The sequence below is a fragment of the Pipra filicauda genome, unplaced genomic scaffold (genome assembly GCF_003945595.2).
Source record: "Pipra filicauda isolate LSUMZ 115617 unplaced genomic scaffold, ASM394559v2 scaffold58_size5111680_pilon, whole genome shotgun sequence".
NCBI classification, from domain to species: Eukaryota; Metazoa; Chordata; class Aves; order Passeriformes; family Pipridae; genus Pipra; species Pipra filicauda.
Genome location: NW_024104742.1, coordinates 4,442,114 through 4,454,355, shown reverse-complemented (window position 1 = coordinate 4,454,355; position 12,242 = coordinate 4,442,114). Strand labels below are relative to the sequence as shown.

At 40.6% G+C, this 12,242-nt stretch overlaps 1 protein-coding gene across 2 annotated transcripts in view; it reads left to right on the top strand.

Moving 5' to 3' along the window:
- The window catches only part of COL4A6 (collagen type IV alpha 6 chain), a 116,048-nt gene that overhangs the window by 88,382 nt on the left and 15,424 nt on the right, over positions 1 to 12,242 (top strand). For both annotated transcript variants that reach the window (XM_027716439.2, XM_027716438.2), the window contains exons 14-24: positions 138 to 197; positions 1,116 to 1,160; positions 1,661 to 1,714; positions 3,010 to 3,079; positions 3,811 to 3,921; positions 4,759 to 4,908; positions 6,234 to 6,338; positions 7,221 to 7,381; positions 8,376 to 8,555; positions 9,116 to 9,299; positions 11,751 to 11,822. In XM_027716439.2, coding sequence (XP_027572240.1) covers positions 138 to 197; positions 1,116 to 1,160; positions 1,661 to 1,714; positions 3,010 to 3,079; positions 3,811 to 3,921; positions 4,759 to 4,908; positions 6,234 to 6,338; positions 7,221 to 7,381; positions 8,376 to 8,555; positions 9,116 to 9,299; positions 11,751 to 11,822 — 1,192 coding nt within the window. The remainder of the gene's footprint in view (positions 1 to 137; positions 198 to 1,115; positions 1,161 to 1,660; positions 1,715 to 3,009; positions 3,080 to 3,810; positions 3,922 to 4,758; positions 4,909 to 6,233; positions 6,339 to 7,220; positions 7,382 to 8,375; positions 8,556 to 9,115; positions 9,300 to 11,750; positions 11,823 to 12,242) is intronic.

Sequence of the window (12,242 nt, the reverse complement as noted above, 5' to 3'; positions counted from 1 at the left end):
CCATCAGAAACAGTCAGTTCCCTTTATCTCTCTGTTGTACTGTTTATGTTAATAAATTGGTTTGTGCTCACTTTACTTAGGGCTGTGCTGTTCAGTTCCAAACAGAACACAAACTTAATGTTGATATTTTTCCTCAGGGATTTGGAGGTGTTGGAGAAAAAGGAGAAAAAGGTGTGCCTGGCTTACCAGGTGGCAGGGTAGGTAACTTCACAAAGTCCTTAAATGCCTGTTTTTAAACACATGAAGTGGGCCTTTCATGAACAGAAGCATTCCCAAAGCATATAAGAGTCTCAGACATAGGACTGAGTCCCAGAGTAGCCAGCACCATACAACAAGAGAACCAGTAGATATTCTTATCTCAATAAAGCCTCAGATTAAAGGTGAGATGAAGATGTACACAGACAAGGCAGCCCAAGAAAGTCATATGAAGTATTGAGTGGAGGGCTTGATACTGCAGGGCCAGTGTTTTTCCAGTTTTTTTGAAAGCTTCACAGAAAAGGAAGCTTGCAGAAGTCCAAATGAAGATAATAAAGAGGCCTTGCACGTACTTTAATGAGCTCTTAGCCAGTGCCAGAATCAGCCATGAGAGAACACAGATAGATATTTGGGTAAAAAATGGGGCAAGCTGGCCACACACTGGTCTGTCTGGCCAATGAATGTGGAAGTTAACAGCGTGCTCAGGTACACACCAGCCATAGGTTCTTCAAACCACCTGCAGAGATGTGTTTATAGACAACAGGAAGACCAAGGCATTCTGTTCTGCCTATGCAGAATAAATTGTCAGATAGAAAGTCTTGACTGCATTAAGATTTATGGCTTTATAATTACAAACTAATGACCTAACTTCTTAGGAAGTTGAGACACCATGACCTAATTAACTTGAACTGCCAATTAGAAAGACAATGGCTAAATAAGATAAGACTTCTTTTATCAATTATTCTGTTAAATTCTTCCCATTATGATTGTTAATATTTGAGAGATAGGAAAATCAGTGGTAGCTTCTCTTTCTGAAAATTTTAACTTTTCATTCTTTGGTGCTGAGATATTTGGAGCCTGATTTAATAAGATGAACCTGAGAGGAAGCCTCTGAAAGTTAATTTTTTTGGCTGCTCTAGGGTCTTTTGGGACTGGATGGATCTGATGGGATTCCAGGGAGAAAGGTGAGATTTCTTTTATTTTTTACTGTGCTTACAGTTACAGAAGCCATCTAGCTGCTTAAGGTTTACTGACTTCCTTATCTAGTGGCTGCAAGTTCTCTGATGGATTTTAAAATAGTGAAGCTAAGTAGAAAGTCCATATAAAACTTTAAATCTCTTGATCTGTCTCTCTAGGTAACCCTGTGTGTTCAGTCACTTTCTTCTATATTTTACGTACATCCTTTTCAAAATATACTGAAGTTGAACTCCAAGGTGTCCTCCTGGCTTGCACATCCTCACAGGTTCTCATCATCTTTATAGCAAAGGGAGGCCCAAAGGAGCTCTGATATTTTACAAATGCTGAGAAATTGATGCCATCAATTTTCTCTATTTCTTCTTCAGATGTTTGGTAGGACAATGAGTTGGGTTTGTGGTTCAAGTCCAGGCACTGAAGATGTCTCAGCTAACAAATAATGCCACTTATTGTCTCACTCTGTATCAGTGTTCCCTGTGTGATTTTGCAGGGTCATCCAGGTGTTCCAGGCTATCCAGGACTGGATGGGGTAGAAGGCATGAAGGTAACTTCTCACTAAAGCGTTGCTTTTTTAAAGATGTTTGTAGGAATAAATAAGCATTGTTGCCCTAGTTAAACCTTCTCTGTACCTCTGTATCACTATAATTTTCAGTATGTTTCAATTCATCATTTACTTTATTGTTAAGCATAAAAGTGATTGGTTGTTGAACTGTGGTATTTTAATATTTTTTCAACGTTCAATCATGCAACTTCATGACTTAGAATTGTAGATGAAGCCTTTCTGGTCTCCTTTATCCTTTCAGCAATGCCATATTTACTGGACAGCTGAGGCAAGATTAGGTGGAAGTAAGTGAATGTTAAGATAGTTGTCAAGGCTGTCTGAGATCTTAGATCTGATAATGTAGAAAATTATGTGTTCAGTTCATCGTACTGGAGATAGACAATGCATAGCAGACATTTTCTGGGTATCTCACAATTTAAAGAGTCAGACAGCTGTAAACTGAGTGGAAAATGTTTGGATAGTAGTTCACTGTGAAAAAAACTGATCTGCCACCAAGATTGCTCTGGGGTTGGTAGACATGAAATACAGGTACAGAAGGGGTTTTTCATGCAAAGCACATGGAAGATGTAGTAGTAGAGGTTTATGTACAAAGGAATATTACTTGAAGAACAACAAAGTGTGCACTGCCTTGGCTCACTGCATGGCATTTATATGATAAATATGACGGTAATTTGGACAGCAGTCAGATTTTGCACTTGCTATTTCAAAGAGGATCTGATACTCTCTGGGAGTATCAGTGAGAGGATGGAGTGACACTGCAGTTTATCACAACTTACTTGTTCTACCTGGATGATTTTATGGAGCAGTACATTTTCCTAGAAGCTCCTATTATTGAAATTCAGGATTCCAAAGCAGCAGATAGCTGCAATGATGGATGCTTTTAACAATGAGTATGTTCATAGCAGCTTTTACCACAAGGTGAACAGATATCATCTACCTGATATTGGTCAATGTGCTGATACAATAACTGGTCTCCAGTACACATTGTATATACAAGTCCATGCTTCCTATGGAGGTAGTGGGATGCCTTCAGAGGATAGCTGGACAGTAGCAGCCATCTTATCTGAGGCAGCCATCAGCTTCATCAGACAGGAGGGTGTAAGTCAGGACAGCAGATGATTATGAATACCAGAACAAAGTGAATTCTTCAGCAACACAAGGAATGATGGTTAGAAAATGACCACAGACATTGGTACCACAATACAGTGTGTTTCCTGACAAGCACTCCTCCTCTCCATCACCCATCTCAGTGTGGCATGAATCTGTTTTCTCTGCAGGGTGAATTAGGTGACATCGGTCCCCCAGGCCCTCCTGTCGTTATTGACAGGGAAGGTGTAGTCATTTCAGGTACTCATTTCCATTTTGTTTTGGAACTCATCTAAAGCACTTTTTCTCATCCAAGTTTCTTTCTCACTGTATTTTACCACTTCTGCACATTGTATATTGGGTCTAACCCATCCCTTGTTATGCTTCCTTTTATTTCTGTATTGTTGGCATACGGATATGTTTGGTCCTTTGTTTATAGCTTCAGAGTTTACAGAAAGCCTTTCATCCCCACATTGCAGGATGATCTGTTTCAAGGCAGGTTGAAATTTTGTGCCTGGGAGGCAGACTGTTTGTAAGCACAGAGTCTGTGCTGTGTGTCTACTCTGTCTGTCTTCAGTGTACCAGGGAAAAGTGGCTTCCTTGTGTTGCTTGGTAATGAGGGCTCTGAATGTCATTCTGCTGTTATTTATTGTTCAATGTGGTAAGAATATTGTTGAGAAAATGAGCTTAATTAATGCCACAGTTGATTGAGGCCTCAATGAGAACAGTCTGTGAAGCCATAAAGGTAAGGGGACAAATTGTATGGTCTGTCCTATTCTTCTTCCTTCACATGTAGTCAAGTTTGAAACAACCTCTATAACAGCTCAGGAGGATTTTTTCCCATTATTATTAACTTTGACTAACAGGCTTCCTGCTAACAGCTTGGCAGCCTTTGCTATCCATGAGATCAGTGGCCACTACAGGAATTGACTGAAGAGTTTTCCAGCAGAAATTCTGAGATTTTCTTCCTTGTTTTCCTCTTTGTCTAATAGGTGCACCAGGTGACCCCGGAAACCCGGGAATACCTGGTCCTCCAGGAGATGAAGGGATCAGTGGTTTACCAGGCCTTCCAGGAGCTCCAGGGTTTCCAGGCCTGGAGATAGGTAAAGCAGCTGCTTACAGTGCCCTTACAAGCTGTTTGCTGTGTTTTTTGCTGGGAATTATCTGGATAGTGGCCTGGAGATGGTGAAGGTATTGGTGCAAGCCTGTCCCTGCTCCTTCAGCTGACTGATTTGCAGACTGCTGTATGAGAAATAGGAGACAGGGATGTCATGCAGGGAAGCCAATTGTGTTGACCTGGATGGGAGCAGAGTTAGTGCCACAGTTATGACAGCCCAGGTAAGTGTTCATGTGTGACTATTTGGTGTAGCAGTGCACACAGGAGGCTGTTGTTTGATTTCCATTTTGACTGAGTTGGTTGACAGAACCCTTCCTCTACATTTTAAATCCTAGTGAATGCTTCTTAAATTTTTTTAATGACTTTTCATGTTTGCAGTAAAGAGCTAGCAGATTGTCTAGATAAGCCCATGGCTGGTGCAACCCATTTGCCCCATCAAAGATCTCACTCAAGAGATCTTTTTCACTTGAATGTCATCTGTGAAGTTCTGGCCTGCAATGATCCAGAGACTAGGAACTACTAAGGAAATTGTCTCATTGAAAGGGAATAAAAAAATAAAACTCCCTCAGTCTTACATAGTTATTTGTCTAATTCATTAGTGGGACTTAAATGCAGTGCTGTGAAGCTTTTTGGATGACCAAAGGAGTGTGTAAATTTAAGCCAGTTGGTGCCTCCAATTAGTACTTTTTCCTTTGTGTACAGTTACACATTGTTCTGTGCTAACATGGTTATAGTTCAGGGCACAACAGTAATTTTCGTAGCATTAAAAGTACTAGAATGTGTTTTCTGCTGGAGAGCTGCTCACTGTGTCATTGTTGTCTAGATGGAATGGGCCCTGGAGGGTCTCCAGGTATTCCAGGTGTGAAGGGTGAAGTGGGAGAACCAGGAAGAGCAACAATTGGATTACCAGGCCCTCCCGGCAGAGGTGGTTTACCGGGTCTGCCAGGAGCACCAGGATTGCCTGGTCCACCACGTATGTATATTTTTTACATCTGTTTTTGTATTGGATTCAGAGTGAAACAAGACAAATTTATTTATTTAGCAAATCTTAGATATTTGACTGACACCTCTTTGTGATTGTAACCCACAAACTTAAATATGTCAGCAGCTACTCCTATGAAGTAAGAAAATAGAGCTAATTATTGTTAAGAGTGGTAGCCTGAGAGACTGAAGCATAAGGTTATGTAAACACAATTTATGACACTTTGAAGTTCTAGGCTAGTCTCTTATTAGCTTAGGTAAAGGATAGACCATGACCTTATGAACACCTGAGGTAAATATCTGTCTTGTGAGTAGGTATTTTGGGTACCAGGGGTCAGATAGGATGCCTGAAGAGACAGTTCTCAGATCTAATGAAATGTGATTTTATTTTTACATGTTCATTTGTATAGATGGCGTGATTAATTGTGCATTGTTTTATTTTCCTCAGAAATTGAGTATTACATGAAGAGGGTTGATTTTACAAAACTTTGTGTTTTACCATTCTGCCATAAGCTGCATTCAAACAGCCTGTTTTATTTTTGAGAGCCAACCTTTCAAAACAGGACACGCTCCAACGATGGAGCCAGTGATCTGATGAAATGATTTTCTGTGCAGAAGAAATAAGTGGTCTCTTATCAATAACTGTTTGCTAGTCAAATCTGGCTCACTTTTCTGCAGAGTCTGTAAAGCTCTTGTAGCTGTGTTTAGCTGATGGTTGCAGTTTGTTTCCGTGGCACATCAGACGGTGCTGGTCAGCACTCAGTCTTACTGTTGTCACTGAGGGGAAGGGTTTTCAGACAGTGTAGTTTTAGATTATGTTAGATCACTTTCCACTGCTGTTTCCGTCAGCTTATGTTTCATTCTATTCAGCATATAAACCGATGTAGAAAATAATCCTGCAGTCATGAAGTGAGGGACAGGACAAGTCCCCTTAACCTTTTTACCATTTAGTGTCTTTCCTGAGCTGCAGCCACTGAATGAGAAGCCATTTGCCCTTCTTTGTACTTCCTGTTCACAGTTTGGTGAGTTCTTTGGCCAGCTAAGTTTGCCAAAAGGTGCAGTGGCAGAGCAGAGGAATGAAACTCTATTGCATCCACGTTTTGAGAGCTTTTGCTTTTCTGTATGAGGAGCTGGAAGCAAATGTGGCAGAGGACTGCAACCCATGATACCAACCAAGTTCCACCTCCTTGTGTAACTTCCACAGTTGCGGTTTCATCCAGTGCCATTTCTGTCAGCTGCAAAACTGACACTGTAAGTCAGTAAAGAGCTGGAAATCAACCTTCTCATGGCTTTTCCTTGCCTTCTTTCTGCATATAGGCCCTTCATTCTCCCCAGACATGATCCTGAGTGGAAGGATTGGTGCCCCAGGGGAGCCTGGACAAAGAGGGCTTCCAGGAGCTTTGGGTCCAAAGGGCTACAAAGGTAAATGACTCTTGTTTTGGGAGACCCTTTTAGCAGTCACTGGGCCTCAGAAATACATTTACACGTGGTTAATATTCTAAGGGATGAGATGTGTCTTTATGACAAATCACAGGAGGTTGAGCTGGGTTAAGGGAGCAACAGCCTTTACAATTTAGACAGTTATGCCCAGCACTGCCAGTAAAATCCTATTTTTACCTCCTACTCTGCTCAGCCAAATAAACCGATAAATATCTCATACCCAGAAAATTAGCTAAGTAAGTTATGCTTTAAAGCCATAAGATGCAGTGAGACCTAGAAATAAAATCTTGTTCACTGCTTTTGGCAATACAGACTGTAAATGACAGAGAAACTCAATTTTATTCTCTTCTGTGCTAAAATTTGTGAGAATTTGGGTCTTAGTGTTAGACAGAATCAGCAGCAAAAGCTGTTATGATGCAGACACCACTGTGCTTGGTGATTGTTTGGATCCATGGCCAATTACAGTTCAGGGAAATATAAAGATTCAGGTGAGGGTCATTGTAACCTACTGTGAGTGGAAGTATGGAGTTGCTTTCTCTGACATAATAACTATCTCTAAAAAAACCAAAAAGACTTCCCTAAAGCTCTCCTAAACCCATCTGTTTAGGAAGGTTTAAACCTTTGGGAAGAGGTCTAGAAGTGCTGAGGTTTATGCTGAGGGGCATTGCACAGAAATTCAGCTGGAGAAAACCTGAGCTCCACTTGCTTGGCACTCTCATCACCTGAGCAGAGGAGGCATAAAATCAAATCATATGAGAATGGCTTTGTCTTAATGGAATCAAATACTCCTTTTGAAGCTCTTGCAACTGAAAAGGGTCTTTATCCAAATGAAACTGAGTTTGGAGTGTTGACTGTATTTTCCAGGAGAGGCAGGTGATTGTGCTTGTGATGGAGGAGTTACAAGAGCTGGTCTAAAAGGCATCTCAGGTCCACCAGGTCCATCGGGAAGCCCTGGTGTGCCTGGTGCTAAGGGCATTGGTGGAGACCCAGGCACTGTGGGTGCACCAGGACTGCGAGGCCCTCCGGTAAGGCAGGAAGAGTTTATATTGGTTGTCATGAATTAAAGGAGAAGAAGTGCCCATGTGCAATTGCTGGCGTTGAATGTAGTGAAAGCAGAACACATTTTTATTTTTTTCCATAATGTCTTCTATTTGTTTGGATTTAAAAAAAAAAAAAAGCAACCTAGAAACTGATCTGTGAAAAGAAGCTGAAAGTAGAGACAGCATCACCTATAAAAATGGGAGAAGAAATGGTTCTTAAGTTCTGAGAACTGCACATTCATCAGTCAAGAGAAAAACAGTAGCAGTTATTCACCCCAGGACTTCTTGGATGTAGACATACATGGATTAGACCCAGGGCTCTTTCTAAGTGAGGGCTGGCTGGGGAAGCAGATGTACATGTGCATGGGGAGAAGATCTGAAAAATCAGATGGTGAGATCTTTCCACATCATTGCTCATAGCTGTAAAAACTGTGCACTGTAGATGCAGTCTGCCTCCTGACTGCTGGATGCTAATTACATCAGTGAGAGTTGAGCTGAGTGTTTTATCAAACAGCAACCATAAAAAATAGGATCTTCCAAATTGCTGAGCATTGCTCATTGTAAGTATTTACTTTTGAAAGTTGTAGTCCATAAAGATACCAATCTTTCAGCTTCAGAATATCTTTATTAGTGTCAGTAAATGCAGCACACCAAGGAATAGGGAAGAAGATTCAGTACTTGGGTCCTGTTATATCATGAGTGATATAACATTCCCAGATGCCATACAAGATTACTGTCTCTCTAGTGCTGTATACCAGGGTTTGTCTTGCCATGTAAAGCTGTAGTGACAGTAGAAACAGTTGAAAATAATCAAACCTCTCTTTTTTTTTTTTTTTTCGCCCAGTGCAATGTATACAATAGGAAACCCTTTGGAGATTCTTTCCAGCTCCAGTCATTTCCTCATATGATATTTTTAAGAAGCAAAGCCTTTTCTCTGCATGTTCATATTCCTGGGGTTTTTTTATCTTTTGGTGTGTAGGCTTCAGCTGGTCAGCAAGGTCTTCCAGGCCCTAAGGGAGAAAAAGGGGATCCATCCTATGCAACAGCCAAAGGTGCTCGTGGGGACCGTGGTGCGACAGCACCCAGAGGACCTTCAGGCATCCCGGGAACTCCTGGTAGGGATGGACTTCCAGGCTTGCCAGGCCCACCAGGCCCTCCAGTAAGTCCAAATTAATTTAGCAGCAGTGCTTCAAAACTGGAATAAGGAGCAGAGACAGTGGCCAGGCCTAGCTAACTGGTCGTGATTAGCCCTGTGGTAAATCTCCAAATACATAAAAAGCTCAACATCCCGGAGCACAAATTTGTCTTTGTCAGGATTAATAATTGCCAATCCTTATACCTCTGGCTACCCAGTCAAAAGATAAACTTCAGTAGTGGGGTAGACCCTAATTCTGTTTTATATTGTGTCCTAAAAGATAAAAGACACTGGGGGCATAACTACAAGGGAAATCTTGAAATAGAAAAATCGCACCAGAAACTTTCTAATTAAAAAGAAAGTAAATGTCTTTCAGAATATGTAAGATTTGCATTTTGGCAAATAGAACATAAAATATTCTTTTGAATAGTCGCTGATTTCCCCTGCATTTTAAAATAAAGATTTACAGTCATTTCCATATACCTTTCCAGGCTCATCTGAACCTTTGCACAACAAAACTCTTATGCAGTTTTAAAAATTATATATCTTTGATTTTCAGCTGTAATTGTCTTTACTGTGAACAGGGTGATGGTGGGCTAGGTTTCCCAGGTGAAAAAGGACTGCCAGGACTACCTGGCTCCAAGGGCCATCGTGGAGAAATAGGTTCTCCTGGTGTTGGATATCCGGGTCCTAGTGGAGTTCGTGGACCGCCAGGTGACCCAGGAGCAGATGGGTTTCCAGGACAAGCAGGTCTTCCAGGCCCCCCAGGTAGGTGTTGTTTGGTCTGCCTTTATCATGAAAAGGTGCAAAGCTGCAAGTCAAATGGCACTCGACTTACTGCTGTGCTTGTAGCCAGGCTAGAAGGTTGCATTAGGCTAAAGATTGCTCTTTAAATTAATTGTAACTGGTTCGTGGGCTCACCAACCTCACACAGCAGTCACAGCTTTCTCAAGTTGTCATGTTCAGGAGGACACAGATAATAAGCAACAAATACTCAAGCAGTGCTCAAATACTAAGAGTGTTAGGTGGACCTGCTCACTGACTATTGCTGGAGAATCATTTTACACCAAAGGTAGTTTGGAAGAATGATAATATGAGGTTTTTAAAAAAGCACAGCCTACTTCATTGTCCAGATAAAAATAGTAACTCACTGATATCTGAGATGTCTTAATCAGTTTTCAGAACTATTACTGCTATTAAAATAAGAGCTCCAGATTTTTTTAAAATAACAATTTGTAATACATTGTATGAACGAATGAATGGTGAATAAGAGATTGTCACCACAGTCAGGTAGGGAGTTCAGTTTCGACTGGTGCAACCAGCTCTGGGCTATGTTTGCTTTCTCAGGTGCTACACTTTGGCTTAGTTGGTGTGCCACTGTATGTACCTGAAGCATACCATAATGACAAGTGATAAAGTAAATATGGGTTTGATAATGCTTCATATATGATGTTTCATGCTCATTCTCAAATTGAGTTACATCTAAACATTTATGGAAAATACTTTCATAACAAAATGACTGCAGAGAACTAGCCCCAGTGTCTTGATTCCATGTCAGCCATTTAAATATAAATTAAGACAAGCAGTATTTTTTCTTTGTCACTGCTGATTTTCAGTGTATTTTTCATTCTGTGTGTACTTGGGCTTCGAGGTTTGTAATTCTTTCAGTATCAATAATGCAGAATCAGTAATGTATTTGCAGGCATAGGTTTGTATATTGGTTTGCACAGGTTTGTATATTGTAGCATAGCTTTCTGGACTGATAAACTGATGTTCTGAGTTCAGAAACTTGGTGGTAAGACCAGTGCAGTGTGAGGAGTTGGCGGAGGACTCTCAAACCCAGAGGGAGGTGAGAGCCAGGCCAGAACAGTGCTGGGAAGGTTGCTGGCTATGCCGGATGCCATATTACCTCACACCAGTGTCATGCTGGGTTGTTGTTGTGGGGTGAGGAGACAGCTAGCATTAATGTCTCCCAGGAACAGTCTGCATAAGCTTTTTTTCCAATTCAAGTCACATGCTAAATGCTAAAAGCTTTACTAATTCATAGCTATGAATGCTTACATCTTTGTTCAGTAAATTGTCTCTTACAAAATCTGCTAAATTAAAATTGCATTGTGAGATAAGTAAAAGTAAAATGCTCTGTGCATGATGTGAACTCCAGATATTCTGTGGAGCACATCAGAAACCAGCTTATTATGAATGCTACATCAAAGCTTTGGGAACAATAAGCAGTCCTTTGTAGAAGAGTATCTATAGTCAAAATATGTGGGAAAGTGTGAATAAGTCATTAGCCAGTTCAGTTTGCACCTCCATAGAGATGTGTAAGAAAACTTGTGAATGCATCATTCCCTCCATACTAGGAAATAATTTGCATACATTAAAAGAGCCTTTGATGTAGGAAATTTCATCTAATATTGAAGAAATGTGGGTGGGTGGAAGAAATTTCTTATGCTGTCCAGAAAGGTCTGATCACAAAAACGTGGAGAGTGTCTGTGACCTACTGAAGTTACCATGTCAAAGACACCACGGAGGAATTTTGCTCAAGTTCATGTCACGTGCTGTAAAACAAGGTGAAACTGTCTTGCTTTGGAAGTCTAACTCAGTGTTTTATAAAAAGCTAGACTGGTATTATGAGATTACCCAAAAATGTTGGAATTGCCCATATTTCACTTTTATACCTGACACGATGATTTCATAATTGTTTAATTTCCTTGATATTCAGATATTATTGTGTAAACTGTGATAGAGTATTAAGCTGGGGAAGGTAAAGTTTTGCTCATATAATTTTTGCAGCAAGACTTGCGTACATAATTTTGCAAAACACACAAGGAAACAATCCTATTTACATTTCAGTGATCCTCACACGAAATATCCATTGTTCAAGTATTCTACTGCTGACTAATAATATAAAATACAGAATGTGCTATTTTACAGAAGTGTCTTTGAAAAACTTGCACAAGACAGTTCTTAAGGCCATATGAGGTGAATGGAACAGTATTAATTAAAACTACCCTTTCCAGGTCAGTTGTACCCCAAATGCTTGCTTTTTGGAAAATGTCATTCTTTATTGTACAACACGTGAAGAGGAAATGTCTCAGAGAAGTTCACTCACAGCCACTTGTGATGTGTCCTGTAAAAAGCATCTGGATATTAAATGTTCCTCTTCTGACCACCTGCCTGAAGGGGACTGTGTGCAGCCTCAATGTTCCTTTGTTTTAGGTGTCACCTTGCCCTGCATAGTTCCTGGAGCATACGGGCCCCCAGGGACTCCCGGCTTTCCAGGACTGCCAGGTAGGGAGACCACTGATGTAATGCACTGGCTGACTACCAAGAAGCACTTATTCCTCAAGAAAGATAATACCTCCTAATTAATCCTCCTCCAAGTGGTAGTTTTTCCAGAGCATTAACTGGCAGAACAATGTCTTTTTTTTTTCCCAAGTAACGAGGCTCAGATCCCGTGGAGTATCATAACAATTGCACCATTTTTTTCCCTTTCAAGTAGCCTCTGAACACAAACCCTCTGCTTCTGTGTTTATGTAGCTCATGAGCAGCCATAGCTTTGAGACTTTGTTTAGCTTAAATTGTGTATCCAGCAAGGGTATCCAGCATCAGCTTTGCAGAAAAGATCCGAACCTGTTTTCTTGTGCTGTTGTTTTTGTCTTCCATTATTCACTTGTTAGTATTATTAATTAATATTAATTAATTTTTACC